Consider the following 13827-nt stretch of genomic DNA (forward strand, 5'->3'; position numbering starts at 1 on the left):
CCCTCCCCTCCCCTCCTCCCACCCCATGTAATGAGCTGACACACAGGAAGCTCTAATCCTCACACAATGCCACCCCTCTTCCCCCCAGAGTGACTGGGAGCGGGACAGGGGGCAACAGGGACCAACCTGGCCCAGCTGTCCCCAAAATGGCTGCCTCTAATCCCTCCAGTTTTTTAGCCTACAGGGGCTTCAGAAACCATGACAACCAGTAACCAAGGAGAAGAATGCTCAGGGCAGGGAGCGGGACAAAAGGAGTGAAAGGAGCCATGTGTGAGAAGTTTGTCCACATGCGTTCGTGGGCGACAAGGGACGTGTCTCAATCAAATAAAGAAAGAAGGAAAAGTCATTTAAAAAGTTTTCTGTGTAAGAAAGGAGCTGGGAGATGGAGGTGAAGACAAAAGTCCACAGGTGTGATGGGGATGGTTGATCACATGCGACACATTTCTCATCAATGAGCTTCGTGTTAAAGTCAATGTAATATGCTTATTTAGCCTACACTTAAAGAAGATCAACATCTATTTGGAAGACAAAGACGTTCTTTATTCCCATATTGGCCGTTGATTAAGGCCATTCAACTAGGATGTGACAGAATCACACAGTTAATTGTTTTATGATGTGCTTATTGGAGTGTTTTGTAATTGTACTCTATTTGTATTGTATAAAAATCAATAAAACATAGAAATTGGTGTTATTCAGCAAACCCCTGATGAATAGCACTAAACTTAAGTCCCGAATATAAACATCTAATAAATGGTATTATGTAGTTGTACGCTTATATAGGGGTTTATTAATGTATTTGTCAGCAACTTAACACTTAAAACATCCTTATAGTTGGATAATGTGCTATAAACCATTTATTAAATGTTTTAATACCGCTTATAAATTCTAAATAGGGGATTTAAAGTATATTGTAAATTGTAACGATATATGTTATATAGTTATTTTACACTCTGTACAAGTCAATAATGTCTGTAATGTACACACAGCTAAGAGGAAACTCTCTATTATGAATTAAAAGAACACATGAAGTGAGAATAAAGTGAGACGCTGTGATTAAATGACCTTCAGTATTCTTTTAACCCACAGGAAGGCGCTGTGGTCTGTGCTTTGACCAGTTGTCAAACAAGTTACATCATTTGACAGCACATCATTATTTTTACACGATTATTACATCATTGCTATTTTTATCCTGAACATAAATCAGCTGATCTTGTTTGTGTTTATTGGTGGAGGAAGTACTCATTTACTGAAGTAAAAGTAGTAATGTGTAGAAATACTCAAAGTCAGAAAGCACTACAACCAACATGTACTTAAGCTACCTAAAGTAACTCATTATACAGAATTTAAATAATGTAAGTACTTTATATACTGCTGTGTAGCTTAATTCATATCATATTTTATTTGTTGATAATATTTTGTATTAATAATCTAAATCTGTAAAGTCCCTTGTAACTATCAAATGGAATTACTCAAGTAAAGTACCTCAAAATGTGTACTTGGATACATATTCTTTTATAGCCTACTAGTCATATCAAAACAATTTTGATTAGTTTAGAAATGGTAATTGTGAGTGTCCTACTCATCGTATTTTATTATCCTTTTATAATAGGATTATATAATGTTATCTCTATTGCTGTGCAGTTGTTTCACTGTAACATCTATCAAAAGACTGCCAGTTCCTCTGCACATGATAACACTTGTTTGATGTGCGCGATAATTTAATTAAAACCCCATCATTCTATAATAACTCACTCAGGAGACACACTTAGCCTCCCCTCCCCTCGTGTGACTCGTTTCCTTGACAGTAGAAACCTCTGGTAATACATAAAAGCCACAAGTTCGTGAGTTGAAGAGCGCGGAGGAACACGGCAGAGTCAAACCAGAGGAAACAGCTGCGTGAGGAGGAAGACGCACGACGAGGTTTGGTACTGACTGTACAAAGAGAGGAAGAACAATGAGAGGGTGAGCTGGTGTGAAGAGGTGAATGACATTAGACATTACACATGATCTGGAATCAGGTTGGACACCCATGAGGAGACGCGCACACGGAACTGAAACGCGTATGGACAAGGTGAGTCTCCCTAATAACTGCTGCTTCTACTTGACTGTATCTAGTCACCAGGGCTTCTCCTAATGACTCAAGGAGTTACAACGCCAGCCCATTTATCATTTATTAACCTGTAATATCAGTGCACGTGTGCCTTGTTATCTTTCAGCACTGTTTGTAAAAAAGTGCGTCATTGAAATCCAATCAAGTAAAACTAGTGAGCCTAGTGATCCAGCCTATAGTGTGATGTAACACATCTTTTACAAGTAGGTACCCAAACATTCTGCAAGTGATTCCTCAATATCATCTTTCAGATATCATTCAAACGCCTCAGGATAATAAAAGGTTACCAATACATGCTCTATGAGTGCCTCCAAAAAAAGGAGCTGAAATATTTCCCTATACACTTGAGTTGAGAGGATTTTCTGGATCCAGGATGTAACCTTGAGTAACTCATGAAGGACTATACTTATCAGCAGCTTTTGGACCTTGCACTCGTTTCTGTAAGTGCCTTGCCTCTGTGGCACGCGTTTGATCACATGCAGGAAGACTCAATCTACTGTCTTTCTCCTTTCGCAGTCACTCCTTGGTGAAGCCACGTGCTGCTGATCTGCTGCTGCTGCGGCCTCAAGGTATCTGAACTTTTCAGTCACTCTTACCTTCCACTCACAAGATGTCGTATTCTTAATGTTCTGGTTAAAATCTACCTCACTGTTCTTTCTTTTGAGGTATCAAAGCTCAAGTTTCCTACATGCTAAAGTCACTGTTCTCAGTTGTTTGATCAGTGTCTGTGTGGCTCTGCTCATCGAGAAGTGTCGGGGGATTTGAAGGGTTTGAAATGTTTGGTTGATTTTTATTCTACAGATTGCACATTTGTCTTGGAAACCTTACTGTACTACGCTGCAATTTTGGCCTGGACGCAGCACAGCCTTTCTCATTCAAAACTGCATTCACAGTTCATTAAATTTAGAGCAGCTCATTTGAAATGCTGTCTATTTATACACTAGATTGTGTTCATTAGCTAAGAGTGAACTTATTGAATGCGTCTCCATACATGCTGAGGATGATGAACTTTGGAAAACATGTGACCAGCAGCCACTGTGCTGACACTCTCAAACTCTGCATGTGTGTGTGTGTGTGTGTGTGTGTGTGTGTAGGAGGATTGATGGGAACGCTATAGGTCAAAAATGTTTGTGTGTTTCAGTTGGTAATTCTTCTTCAGCTAGTATGGTTACTAATGAAGAGCTAGTGTTTTCAGGCATGTGACGTGTTTGCTCCTCTCCCTCTCCTCTCTGTCAATACACTCAACCTTAAAAGGCCATTTGCTGTTCGGCCTAATGGCTCTCAAATCCAACAGTGTCCACCAATGTGGTATTATGTGATTTCTTTGCATGTTTGTTCCCACATTAGCGCCGTTGGCATGTAAATATGTTTTTGTTTGGTTTGAAACAACACAAGTATTTGCTGTATGTATGCTATGACAAGTCACTGTCCATGGCAACTTCATCACTGATATGACGTGCGTTTCCTCCACAGATGGGTGGAGACGATCACAGATAACTGCGGTGCAACTTTTAGGTCTTCAGTCTCACATCTACGTGAAAAGCTCTCCCATTGTGACTGAAATCCTGTTTCTGGCTCTCCTAATTTATCAATAAACTACCAAAAACACAAACAATGGCGTCTTACAGCCCTGCCCCAACGCAAGAGGCGAACAATGGCGGCCCCAAATCTGAAAAGTCTAACGATACAGAGGAGTCCATGAAGCTGAAGAAGGAGATCTCCCTCCTGAACGGGGTCTGCCTGATCGTGGGGAACATGATCGGCTCGGGGATCTTCATCTCACCCAAGGGCGTCCTCATCCACAGCGGCTCCTACGGACTCTCCCTGCTGGTGTGGACCATCGGAGGGATCTTCTCCGTGTTCGGGGCCCTGTGCTACGCTGAGCTGGGGACCACCATCACCAAGTCGGGCGCCTCCTACGCCTACATCCTGGAGGCTTTTGGGGGTTTCATGGCCTTCATTCGCTTGTGGACGTCGTTGCTGATCATAGAGCCGACGAGCCAGGCCGTCATAGCCATCACCTTCTCCAACTACATGGTGCAGCCCATCTTCCCCACCTGTATAGCTCCATACTTGGCCAACCGGCTGCTGGCTGCTGCTTGCATATGTAAGTACACATCTGGAGTGTGTGTGTGTGTGTGTGTGTGTGTGTGCCACAGTCTCCCACCTAAAAGAGAGCACGTGAGCTTTATAGACTAGAGAAGTGAAAAATGGTGACACCACTGCTGCAGTCAGCACGTCTGCAGCAGAAAGACTCACTGACATCAAAAGAAGAGGAACTGAGCGTGTCCTAAAATTTAGGAAGAGGGTTAGACATTTACCTCAATCTCAGATTAGGAAATCCTGGCGTGACGTCTCGAACGTGAGGATTAGACTCACAACTTGTGGTCGTAGTTATGGGAACCGCAAGAAACGGTTCCTAAATGTAAAAGGTAAGTGGATGTGGGATGTGGGCCAGATTGCCGAGGTAACTAGAAACACAATGGCGCTGAAGAAAGAGCAAAGCTGACAAATGAATCAAACTAACAAGAAATTTACAAAACTGCAGAGCACAATTTAGGAGGCGAGGAAATACCAACGCTCAGGCAACCTGACCCCGAGACAAGAAGCCAAAGTTACATGTTACAGACAAGCCCTGATGTTCAAGATAAAAAAATAAAAAATGCATATTGTGCTAGTTTGCTATAACAATAAATATTACTCATGCGTCCACCCACTTGTGCCATGCACTGATAAGCAGTTCTCAGAGGAGGAGAGGTGATAGCGGTGAGTTAAAGTCCTGCAGTGAGACTCTGACCTGAGAGGCTAACGGGCTACTGCCAGCTCAGCACAGGAGCGAAGCATAAAAGCCAAACTTCCTGTCAGTTAAAACGTTTACTCTACGGGAAACGGGGCCTCTGTACGCCCAATTTATCCTATTGTAGTTGCTTTTAATCTTACTATTCTGATCGTGAGTCAAGATGTTTACTTTATTTCTCATACTTTTGAATAGCAGAGAGAAATCTTGGCTTTATATCTAATGATTATTGACTTAGTAATTTAAATATTTATCAATACCAACGTTTCAATGGGATGAACAAACCTCAGATATCACCATGCAACGTAGGTTCTGCATCCAGCGATCTACAACCTATCAGAAAAGCAGATTTGCTTCCCATGTTTCTGAGTCATGTGACTCAATAACTTGCATCAGTCAGCAGTAATAAAACCCCTCCTCATTCACTCGCTCAATAACGTGTAAATTTAACGCTTTTTGCCATCCATCATCCGTTGACCTGGATGTCAGAGCTTCCCACCTGCACGAGAGTTCACAGTCTAAAGATTTCCATTTCACTTCACATCTGGACCGTATTTGACCTCCACTACCAGTCAGCTGGCCTCCTAAACCCGATCTCACACCTCCCACCCTTCTAACCTTTCACTGTCAACACATCACGCCTCTACTTCTGTGTGGCAAAGTCTCCCTCTCCATCGCTCATCGCCGGTTGCCTCCGTCCGGGGCTGTGTGTTTTATTGTATTCGATCGGGCCTCCTGTTGGGAACGGGCATGTTATGATCTTCTAACTGTCAAGTGGGGGAAGATGATAGTGTTATGATTCGTCCCCTCAGTGCGGATGAAGGTGGAGCAAGGGGCGGTGTTGTAATCCTGTTTCTTCTTTAAACGTCTCGGTGATGGAGGTCATGGTGGAGCAATAAGAGAGCGGCAGCGCTTTGACTTGTAGATAAATTACGTCCACTCAGCTGGTTTGCAGGTGAGTTTGTTTTTTATCAGCGCTTGCGAGACTTGTAGAGTCAAGAGGAGGATTTACACAAGAAAAATCGTTTATCTCCAGGTTTCTCATTAAAAATGAGCTGACAATCTATGACGTGGCCAAGTTTACGAACTTGAAAGGATCATGTGCTGATAAGAGCCCAGAGAGAGATAAGTCACAGAAAGAAGCACGAAAACATGTTTTCCAAGAACTTCAATGGAAAAACGTTGAAGTTAAGACTTTTCCTATCATTCATATCAGGCTGTAAGTCAATAAGTAAAAACCTGTGTGTGCACTTGTGTGTGTATATTTGTGTGTGTGTCAGGTAGTGCTGCACTCAGCTGTTTCCTCGTCTGAAAAACAACAGACCAGTCTGCTTGAGTCAGCAGCAGCATTTCCTTAAATCAGCCGTGCTGTCACACGGAAACATGCCGGCACACACTAGGTTTACAGAGCAAATGTCACCGCACTGAGTTCAAGGATTTATTTGTGTGTGTGTGTGTGTGTGTGTAATATATCCATATTTATGCGTGTGCTTTGGTTGCTTCCACTCACCTCAGGTTTGCTAACCTTTGTGAACTGCGCCTATGTAAAGTGGGGCACCAGGGTCCAGGACTTCTTCACCTACGCCAAAGTCATCGCTCTCATCGCCGTCATCATCACAGGCCTGGTGAAGCTGGGACAAGGTCACCACCTCTTCTCTTTCATCTTGAATACACCACAATATCTTTAAAAACACATACCCCTAACCCAAATGCTTTGGTGCTAAAAAACAGGTTACACACAGAACTTCGAGGGCATGTTCGATGACTCCTCTCAGGATCCAGGACACATTGCTCTGGCTCTGTACTCTGCTCTGTTCTCCTACTCTGGATGGGACACCCTCAACTTTGTCACAGAGGAGATCAAGAACCCAGAGAGGTGAGGAGAGCGCTGGAGATATCGTAAAAAGGGGGAAGCACACCAACTTAATTGTGCCTTTAAATCAGATCTCTTCCCATCATGTGTTTCTCCCAGACATAGACGAGTCAAATTTTGAATGAGTGTTGTCTTGTGCTGGTATCTCACACACACACACACACACACTCGCTCTTACATTTTACTTCACACTTGTGAATCTGTAGTCATTATATTCAAAGTGCGTTCCTGGGATTCACAGTGCCCAACGCTGATCAAATGAAGCAAGACGACACATGTGATTGGATCACAAGCCTCTCCCAGAGTTCCCAGGGAGATTAAGTGACAAACAGCCCCAATTTATCCCAATCCCCATCCTCCCCTCACCCACGGGGTCGATTGGTTTTTAACCCAGAGACTCATGAATCTGAATCTCACTCGCTTCGTGTATCTCATTTATTTTGCTTCCCTCTGCTGTTTGCTTGTGTGTACTACAGAAACCTGCCACTGGCCATCGCTATTTCCATGCCCATCGTCACCGTGATCTACATTCTGACAAACGTGGCTTACTACACCATCCTCCCCATGAATGCGATCTTAGACAGTGACGCTGTGGCTGTGGTAAGTGCATATAATCCTCGACAAATCCCTTTGTGTGTACATCCATCAGGTGCATTCATCACATTGAATCTTCTCTTTGCAGACGTTTGCAGACCAGGTGTTTGGCGTTATGAACTGGACTATTCCCTTAGCTGTGGCTCTTTCCTGCTTCGGAGGACTCAACGCCTCCATCCTGGCTTCCTCCAGGTGAGGGAATGTTTGGCCATCATTTCATCTCCGTGTCATCAGCACCCTACTCATTGCGTCCATCAACATCATCGTTGCATATTTCTGTGTCTCTAAAGGTTGTTCTTCGTGGGCTCCAGAGAGGGCCACCTGCCCGACTACCTGTGCATGATCCACGTCCACCGCTACACTCCCGTCCCCGCCCTGCTCTTCAACGTCAGTCAGCCCTCACCGTCTTTTTTCTCTATATTGTATCCCACCGCTGTGTTACAGTCTGACTTACGATGCTTCTCGTACATCTCCGCAGGGCGTCATGGCTCTGATATACTTGTGTGTAGAAGACGTCTTCAGGCTGATCAACTACTACAGCTTCAGCTACTGGTTCTTTGTTGGGCTGTCCATCTTGGGGCAACTGTATCTGCGCTGGAAGCAGCCGGACAGAAAGAGGCCACTGAAGGTAAGGAAGCAGAACCATGGAGACATTACACTACATTACCCACAATGCAACTCAACAAACCCCCCCTCGGATTATTTCCATCTTTGAACTTGTAGTCTTCAGCCCTAACTGACTCAAGTGACTTCACACGGCTCCCTCTGGAGCCACAAAAGGCTTTAAACACTACTTTGTTTCCCCCCCCCCCCCCCTTTTCCTTCCTCAGCTCAGTCTCTTCTTCCCCATCATTTTCTGCGTGCTGACCGTCTTCCTGGTGGTGGTGCCGCTTTACAGTGACACCATCAACTCCCTGATCGGCATCGGCATCGCCCTGTCAGGAGTGCCCGTTTACTTCCTCTGTATCTACACCCCGGCCAGTAAGAGGCCACTGGGGCTACGGCGCCTCATTGGTAAGAGAAGGACTTTTACTTTGGCTTCAGAAAACTGCAGTGCACCCTGGGAGTTTTTCCCAATCCTAACTTACTAGTTGGATTCAATTCTGTGTCAATACTCACATTTGGATTCAGTGGAATAATAGATGTACAGGTCGCCTTAACCTTTCTCTCGTCTGCATCTCCTTCAGCTAAATCCGGCGTGGTGATTCAGAAGGTGTGCTTCTCTGTTCTGACTGAAATGGACAAGGAAGAGTAGGCCAACAACGCTCAAATGTAGAGCCTTGAACTCATCGTGGCCAGCCGCCGCCGCCGCCGCCGCCTCCGCCACATAGGTTTCGATGGGCGGAACATTTGGGCTTGAGCTGGACCCAGCTCTCTGACCCGTCACCCGGTGATCATGTTAATGAATGTATGAATGATGGCGCCCGGGTGCTTGTTGGCAAGCATCTAGCTGACTGAGACTTCAGAGAGAACAGAAATCTACACCTCTTTATATTACTGAACTGTACGCGTTAGCAGAGGATTATTTAATTGATGTCAAGACAAGTATTGTGTGTGAAATTACATACATGTAATACCTTTTTGATTTGACTTTAAAAAAAAATGGCAAATTATTATTATGGTTAAATTGTTTAAGTGGACAGGAGAACATCTTTGAAACTAAAAGCATTGCTAACCATATTAAACAGCCTCGGTATTATTATTATTATTATTAATATTTGCACAAAGAAAATTGAAATTAAAAGAGACGCTGACGTATGTGGAGGGAAAGGTTAATAAATGTTTTATACAGTCAGCCGTGAGGTTCAGTGAAGGGCTATTTTTACTAAAATTTACTATTTTTTTTGTGTTTGACTTAAACATTGTCTGTTAAATGTAACAAATGTGACAGTTGAGCTGCAAACGTGTATTTATAATAAAATTACTCAACATAAATGTCTTTCATCCTGCTCCAAGGAGGTTTCTGCAGTTCACGGTTATTTTCATTATCGATTCATTTGCATATTCACTTTAGTATGATGTAAAACTGATAAAAGCAGGACACCTCAGTACTTCAGCATTATTTTTCAGCCGATCAACTCTTAACACAACACAATATACATGTTTTGAGGAAGATTTGACATTTTAATTAGAATACATAATCACGACCCTTTTCCTCCCCGTCCTCTCTTCCACCCATAAATATGTACATAAATCGTATAGAAGCAATCACTCGGATTTATCCAATGGTGTCCTTCCATGGCCTCGCCTTGCCACTATCTGGCTTGGTTTTAGCTGATGCTGCAGCCATGGGCGGGGGCTGCTGCAGGGGATTGTGGGTAAAAGTCTGCCTCAGTGGACCTGCAGAGAGAAGACGAAGAGAAGACATAAACACACTCAGTTTCAGTACACATGCTCCAAAACAGTCATATCAAAATCCTTAAATCACAGTTTAAAGATTGATTGTCTTATTATTGCAATAACGGCCAGTAGCCACAAGGGGGAGCACCTCTTCAGCTGCATCGAGAATGGCACAGTATTTTGTTCAACACATGAGCCAATAGTCCATTTCATTTGTTAGAGCTACTTATCCAACAACTAGTGTTGAGACTGACCTTTAGCACTGATCTGCAGACTGTCTTTGATTCTTCTTTCCCTCTCTTGCATCTCGTCGAGCAGTTTAGCTTGTTTCCAGCCTGGAGAACAAACCACAGTTGCAACATGGACAAAGACTCAACAACACATCAAAATGCCCGTAAGACCCAATGTATTGGATGGAAGTTTAGACACCTACCCTTCCTGATGCTTTCGATAAAGCCCTCACTTGGGGGCATGGCTGAGGCTGAGTGTTTGATCCTCACCGGGATACCTAACTTCTCTCTGATCAAGGGGTGTTTGAACAGAAAAACTTGACCCAAGGAGATGCAGTTTGAGGTCAGCCAGTAGGTAAACACCGCCTGAGGTTTGTTTGAGGATGAAAAGGATCGACACTGAGTGTACAAAGTCTGCAGCAGCCGGTTTAAGTATGCATTTGCTACCCTTTCAGGATGATGTGAAGTTAAAAACACAAGATCAAAAACTGACTGACCGTGGGGAAGTTGATAGTTAAGGGGAGGATGACAAAGGGCATGACCCTGAACACATTCTTCATGTTTCTCAGGTTGGGGTTGTCGACACCAGACTCAGCACCCAGCTAAAAAGAGACAAAGCGCCAACGCGGTGATCAAAACAACCTGTCACAAACTCAGTCCTGTTAATATTACTTTACAGTTGCTATGACCAGAATGTCTTTCTGACACGTTAGGTAAAAAGCTGGCTGACCTCCAGGATGAAGAACATGGTTCCAGTGACGACCAAAGGCAGGACGTAAAAAGGATCCGCTGCCGTCAGGTCTGTGAACCAGAGCAGACCTCCTGTCTCCATGCTGGGCACCGGCAGAGTGGACATCTTCCTCAGCGCGATGAAGAAAGAGATGAAGACTGGTGCCTGGGGGAACAGATAAGTGATATGTCCTGCATAAACAGCTGTTTTTATACTAATTATACACATATTATTTCTATTCCTATTTTATTTACACTCTTTAATGGACAAATTGAGCTGGAAATGTAGTGTATATGATTACATGCAACAACAGCCTGTATGTTTACAGCACTGCAGTACTTACATGACAATAATGCTGCTTTGATAAGTTAAACATTCTTCAGGATATAGAGATAAACTGACCTGCACCAAAGGTACCAGGAATCCACGGAGAGGATTTACATCATGCTTCTTCTGGAACAAATTCAGGTCAGAGTAGGCTTTGGAAACTGTAACATGCAAACAACAGCACATGACAAGTTGATGAAGCAGCACACACTAATAAACATCTGAATTGTGACTGAAAAGACAAACGCAATGAAGAAAGAAGTACTTACATTCAAAGTGGTTTCCACTCTGCTTGGCCTCACTCAATCTGCTATTCAGTTTGCTTATCTGGGGCATAACATTGTTCAACTTGGCTGCCTCCCTCTGGCCCTTCACTATGACGGGAAACACAGCCAAGCGAGCCAACACCGTTCCTATACGAGAACGAGGGAATGACAGAAACAGGAAGAAGAGGATAAGAAATACAGTGCACATTGTTTGAATCGCTAAAAATGAGGCTCACCCCTCAGATATAAAAGTGCCTGAACTACTTTCCCAGGACGCCTGAATGTTAGTGTTGCTTACCTAAAGCAATGGCCCCCCACCAGGGCAAACCAAGATCCACGTGCATAATTTCTAACAAGCTTTGGATCAGCCCCACTGGTGTATTGCAGGCCAAACCCAGCTCCGCTAAACTGGTTTCTGTCGTCACAGCCTGGAGGACCTCCACTGCAGTCGGTGCGACGTCAGTCACCTGCTCAAAGAACGGCTGCGACAAAACCGTGGCAGAGTCAGTCGACAAAAGCTCGGATGAGGAATCCAAGACTGTAGGAGGAGGAGAGATGTCCACTAATGGTGCTCCCATGGAAAGAGTTTCAACTGGGATCTGAAAACACCAAAGAAAATGGAATCACATCATTAAAGCTAGAAGGTAACTAACTAAAGGCCTTAGATTTAGCTTCAGATGTAGTCTCAGGCACCTGTTCTGGGATTGGTTGTGCGAAGATGGGGGTCGGGTCAGCGGACAGAGAGATGGGGGAGGACTCCAGGACAGGATGGGCGTCAAAAGCTTCCAACACTGGAGGTGCCATGGTTCCATCTTCAGGTGGGATCTGCCAATATCAATATAAACAAGGTGTAACGGTTTCAAACAGCTGTTACAATTTGACTTTGATACTTCCAATATAGAAACACAGAAAGGTTGTAACAGCTCTATAAGCTATTAAAACTAACTGAAGGCACTAGTGCGAGCACTGTAGTGTTGAGAGGCAGCTGTTCAGTGGAAGATGGATACCCACGGTACGTAAAATAGGCCCATATTTTAAATTCTGGTTGTTTAAGACAAACTATTACTATATATCTGAATGTATCTTTAACTGACATGGTTAAAAAACAACAACATAATACTCTTTCCTTTTAATTTCCAAAGAGGATGACCTGAGTTTCTTGTTACCGATTCTGCTCAACCGCAGCTTTGCCATTAGACTGATCACCTGTATGCCAACTCACCTGTGAGCTGTTGTGTCTGACTGCCATGGCGTTGACCCAGAGGAACTTCCCATGCTGTCTGCGGCCCAGCAGAGTCCTGGCGGCAGGACTGCGACACTCAAAAACGGTGTGCAGATTGGACTTCTGGAGCATCCGCTGTTTGTAAACCCAGAAGGACAGAGTGTCAGACAGACACACAATATTTTTTAAAAATATTATATATATATATATATAAAAATAAAGATGTAACAATGATGTAATAAAAGAATAATCATTAGTTGGGGACCTAAACCTGCAGCTCAACTGAATGTGTAAACTGAGCTCTTAAATGTGTTGCATAATCTTCTGTCTATTACAGAATATTACATTGCCTTCACAAGACCATAGCAATATAATGAAGGATTTTAACTTTTAGAAATGAATTATATTATCTGAGCATTTAACTGAACTTTATGACCTAGAGCCCAGAAAACCAGATGTACAGCAGGAACATTTAAATACAGTGACCTCTGGTGGCATTTAGCCGATTGCTATAAAGTAGGACATAGCAGCTGGGTTTAGACTAAACTAAATGTTACCAGTTTAGGTTTGCACCCTTAAAAACATAGCTAAACTAACAGTAAAGCAACAGCACAAGTATCATTACTTCGGCAGCAATATTTTGGTAGTTGTTGACAAAACTAGCAGCTGCTAACAGAGCCCTGCTAGCATAGTTACTTTATAAATGTCATAACACTCCTGGTGGTCTTATGCACATATTTCAATACTTCTAGCAACACTACCCATATTGTTCTTGTTTAAAAGACTGGTGATTTAACAGCTACATTAAATATAATTTGGCTGTCTTCATTAGAGAGGTTATCACTGTCAAAGTCACGCAGAAGGCACTCATAACTGTGCAGCGGCAATGCTAACCGGCTAGCGAGTTAGCCGAGGAAAGTCGCTGTTTGTGTCTTTGTTTCAGAAGCACGGATAAAGTACCGGATATGAAAGTGTAAAGAAGACCTACGTGGTTCCAAATATCCGAAAGGGGGTGACTGCCTCGGCTCGGTTTCCCAGTCTGTCTCAGGAAACATCTCGCTAGGCATCCGGGAGTCACCCCGCTCCTGATGGCGGCCATGCTGGAGGAAAAGAGAAGCCTACTACGGGAAGCCGGAGGAGTCAATTCTCGTGACGCAGTAGTTATAGGCTTCGCCTATGGTTGGTGTTCATGTTTGAGAATTAAGTAGGATAAATAACATTCAACTGGTTATAAAATGACACAATATCTACAGTAATTGCCTTTTTATATCATATACATCATTTTACTGCTGTTATTTGTGTCTGTGCTGCACACACAACATCTATTCCTCTTCTGTT

The 13827-nt window shown here is 43.5% G+C and overlaps 2 protein-coding genes across 2 annotated transcripts; one reads left to right on the forward strand and one right to left on the reverse strand.

Moving 5' to 3' along the window:
• The first annotated feature begins 1895 nt into the window (after positions 1-1895).
• Positions 1896-9309, forward strand: slc7a7 (solute carrier family 7 member 7). Its single transcript, XM_029454779.1, has 11 exons — positions 1896-2071; positions 2627-2679; positions 3584-4217; positions 6423-6548; positions 6639-6783; positions 7257-7380; positions 7463-7566; positions 7665-7761; positions 7853-8002; positions 8205-8388; positions 8562-9309. Exons 3-11 carry the CDS (start codon positions 3725-3727, stop codon positions 8627-8629), a joined length of 1491 nt encoding a protein of 496 aa, XP_029310639.1. The 5' UTR covers positions 1896-2071; positions 2627-2679; positions 3584-3724; the 3' UTR covers positions 8630-9309.
• A 168-nt stretch (positions 9310-9477) lies between these two features.
• oxa1l (OXA1L mitochondrial inner membrane protein) lies at positions 9478-13633 on the reverse strand. The gene is made up of 11 exons (XM_029454778.1): positions 13478-13633; positions 12490-12624; positions 11961-12092; positions 11566-11866; positions 11271-11414; positions 11077-11162; positions 10675-10839; positions 10442-10546; positions 10148-10310; positions 9969-10049; positions 9478-9714 (listed from the first exon to the last, which is right to left on the reverse strand). Exons 1-11 carry the CDS (start codon positions 13586-13588, stop codon positions 9593-9595), a joined length of 1545 nt encoding a protein of 514 aa, XP_029310638.1. The 5' UTR covers positions 13589-13633; the 3' UTR covers positions 9478-9592.
• Between the last annotated feature and the right edge of the window lie 194 nt (positions 13634-13827).

The sequence above is a fragment of the Cottoperca gobio genome, chromosome 18 (genome assembly GCF_900634415.1).
Source record: "Cottoperca gobio chromosome 18, fCotGob3.1, whole genome shotgun sequence".
Taxonomy (NCBI): domain Eukaryota; kingdom Metazoa; phylum Chordata; class Actinopteri; order Perciformes; family Bovichtidae; genus Cottoperca; species Cottoperca gobio.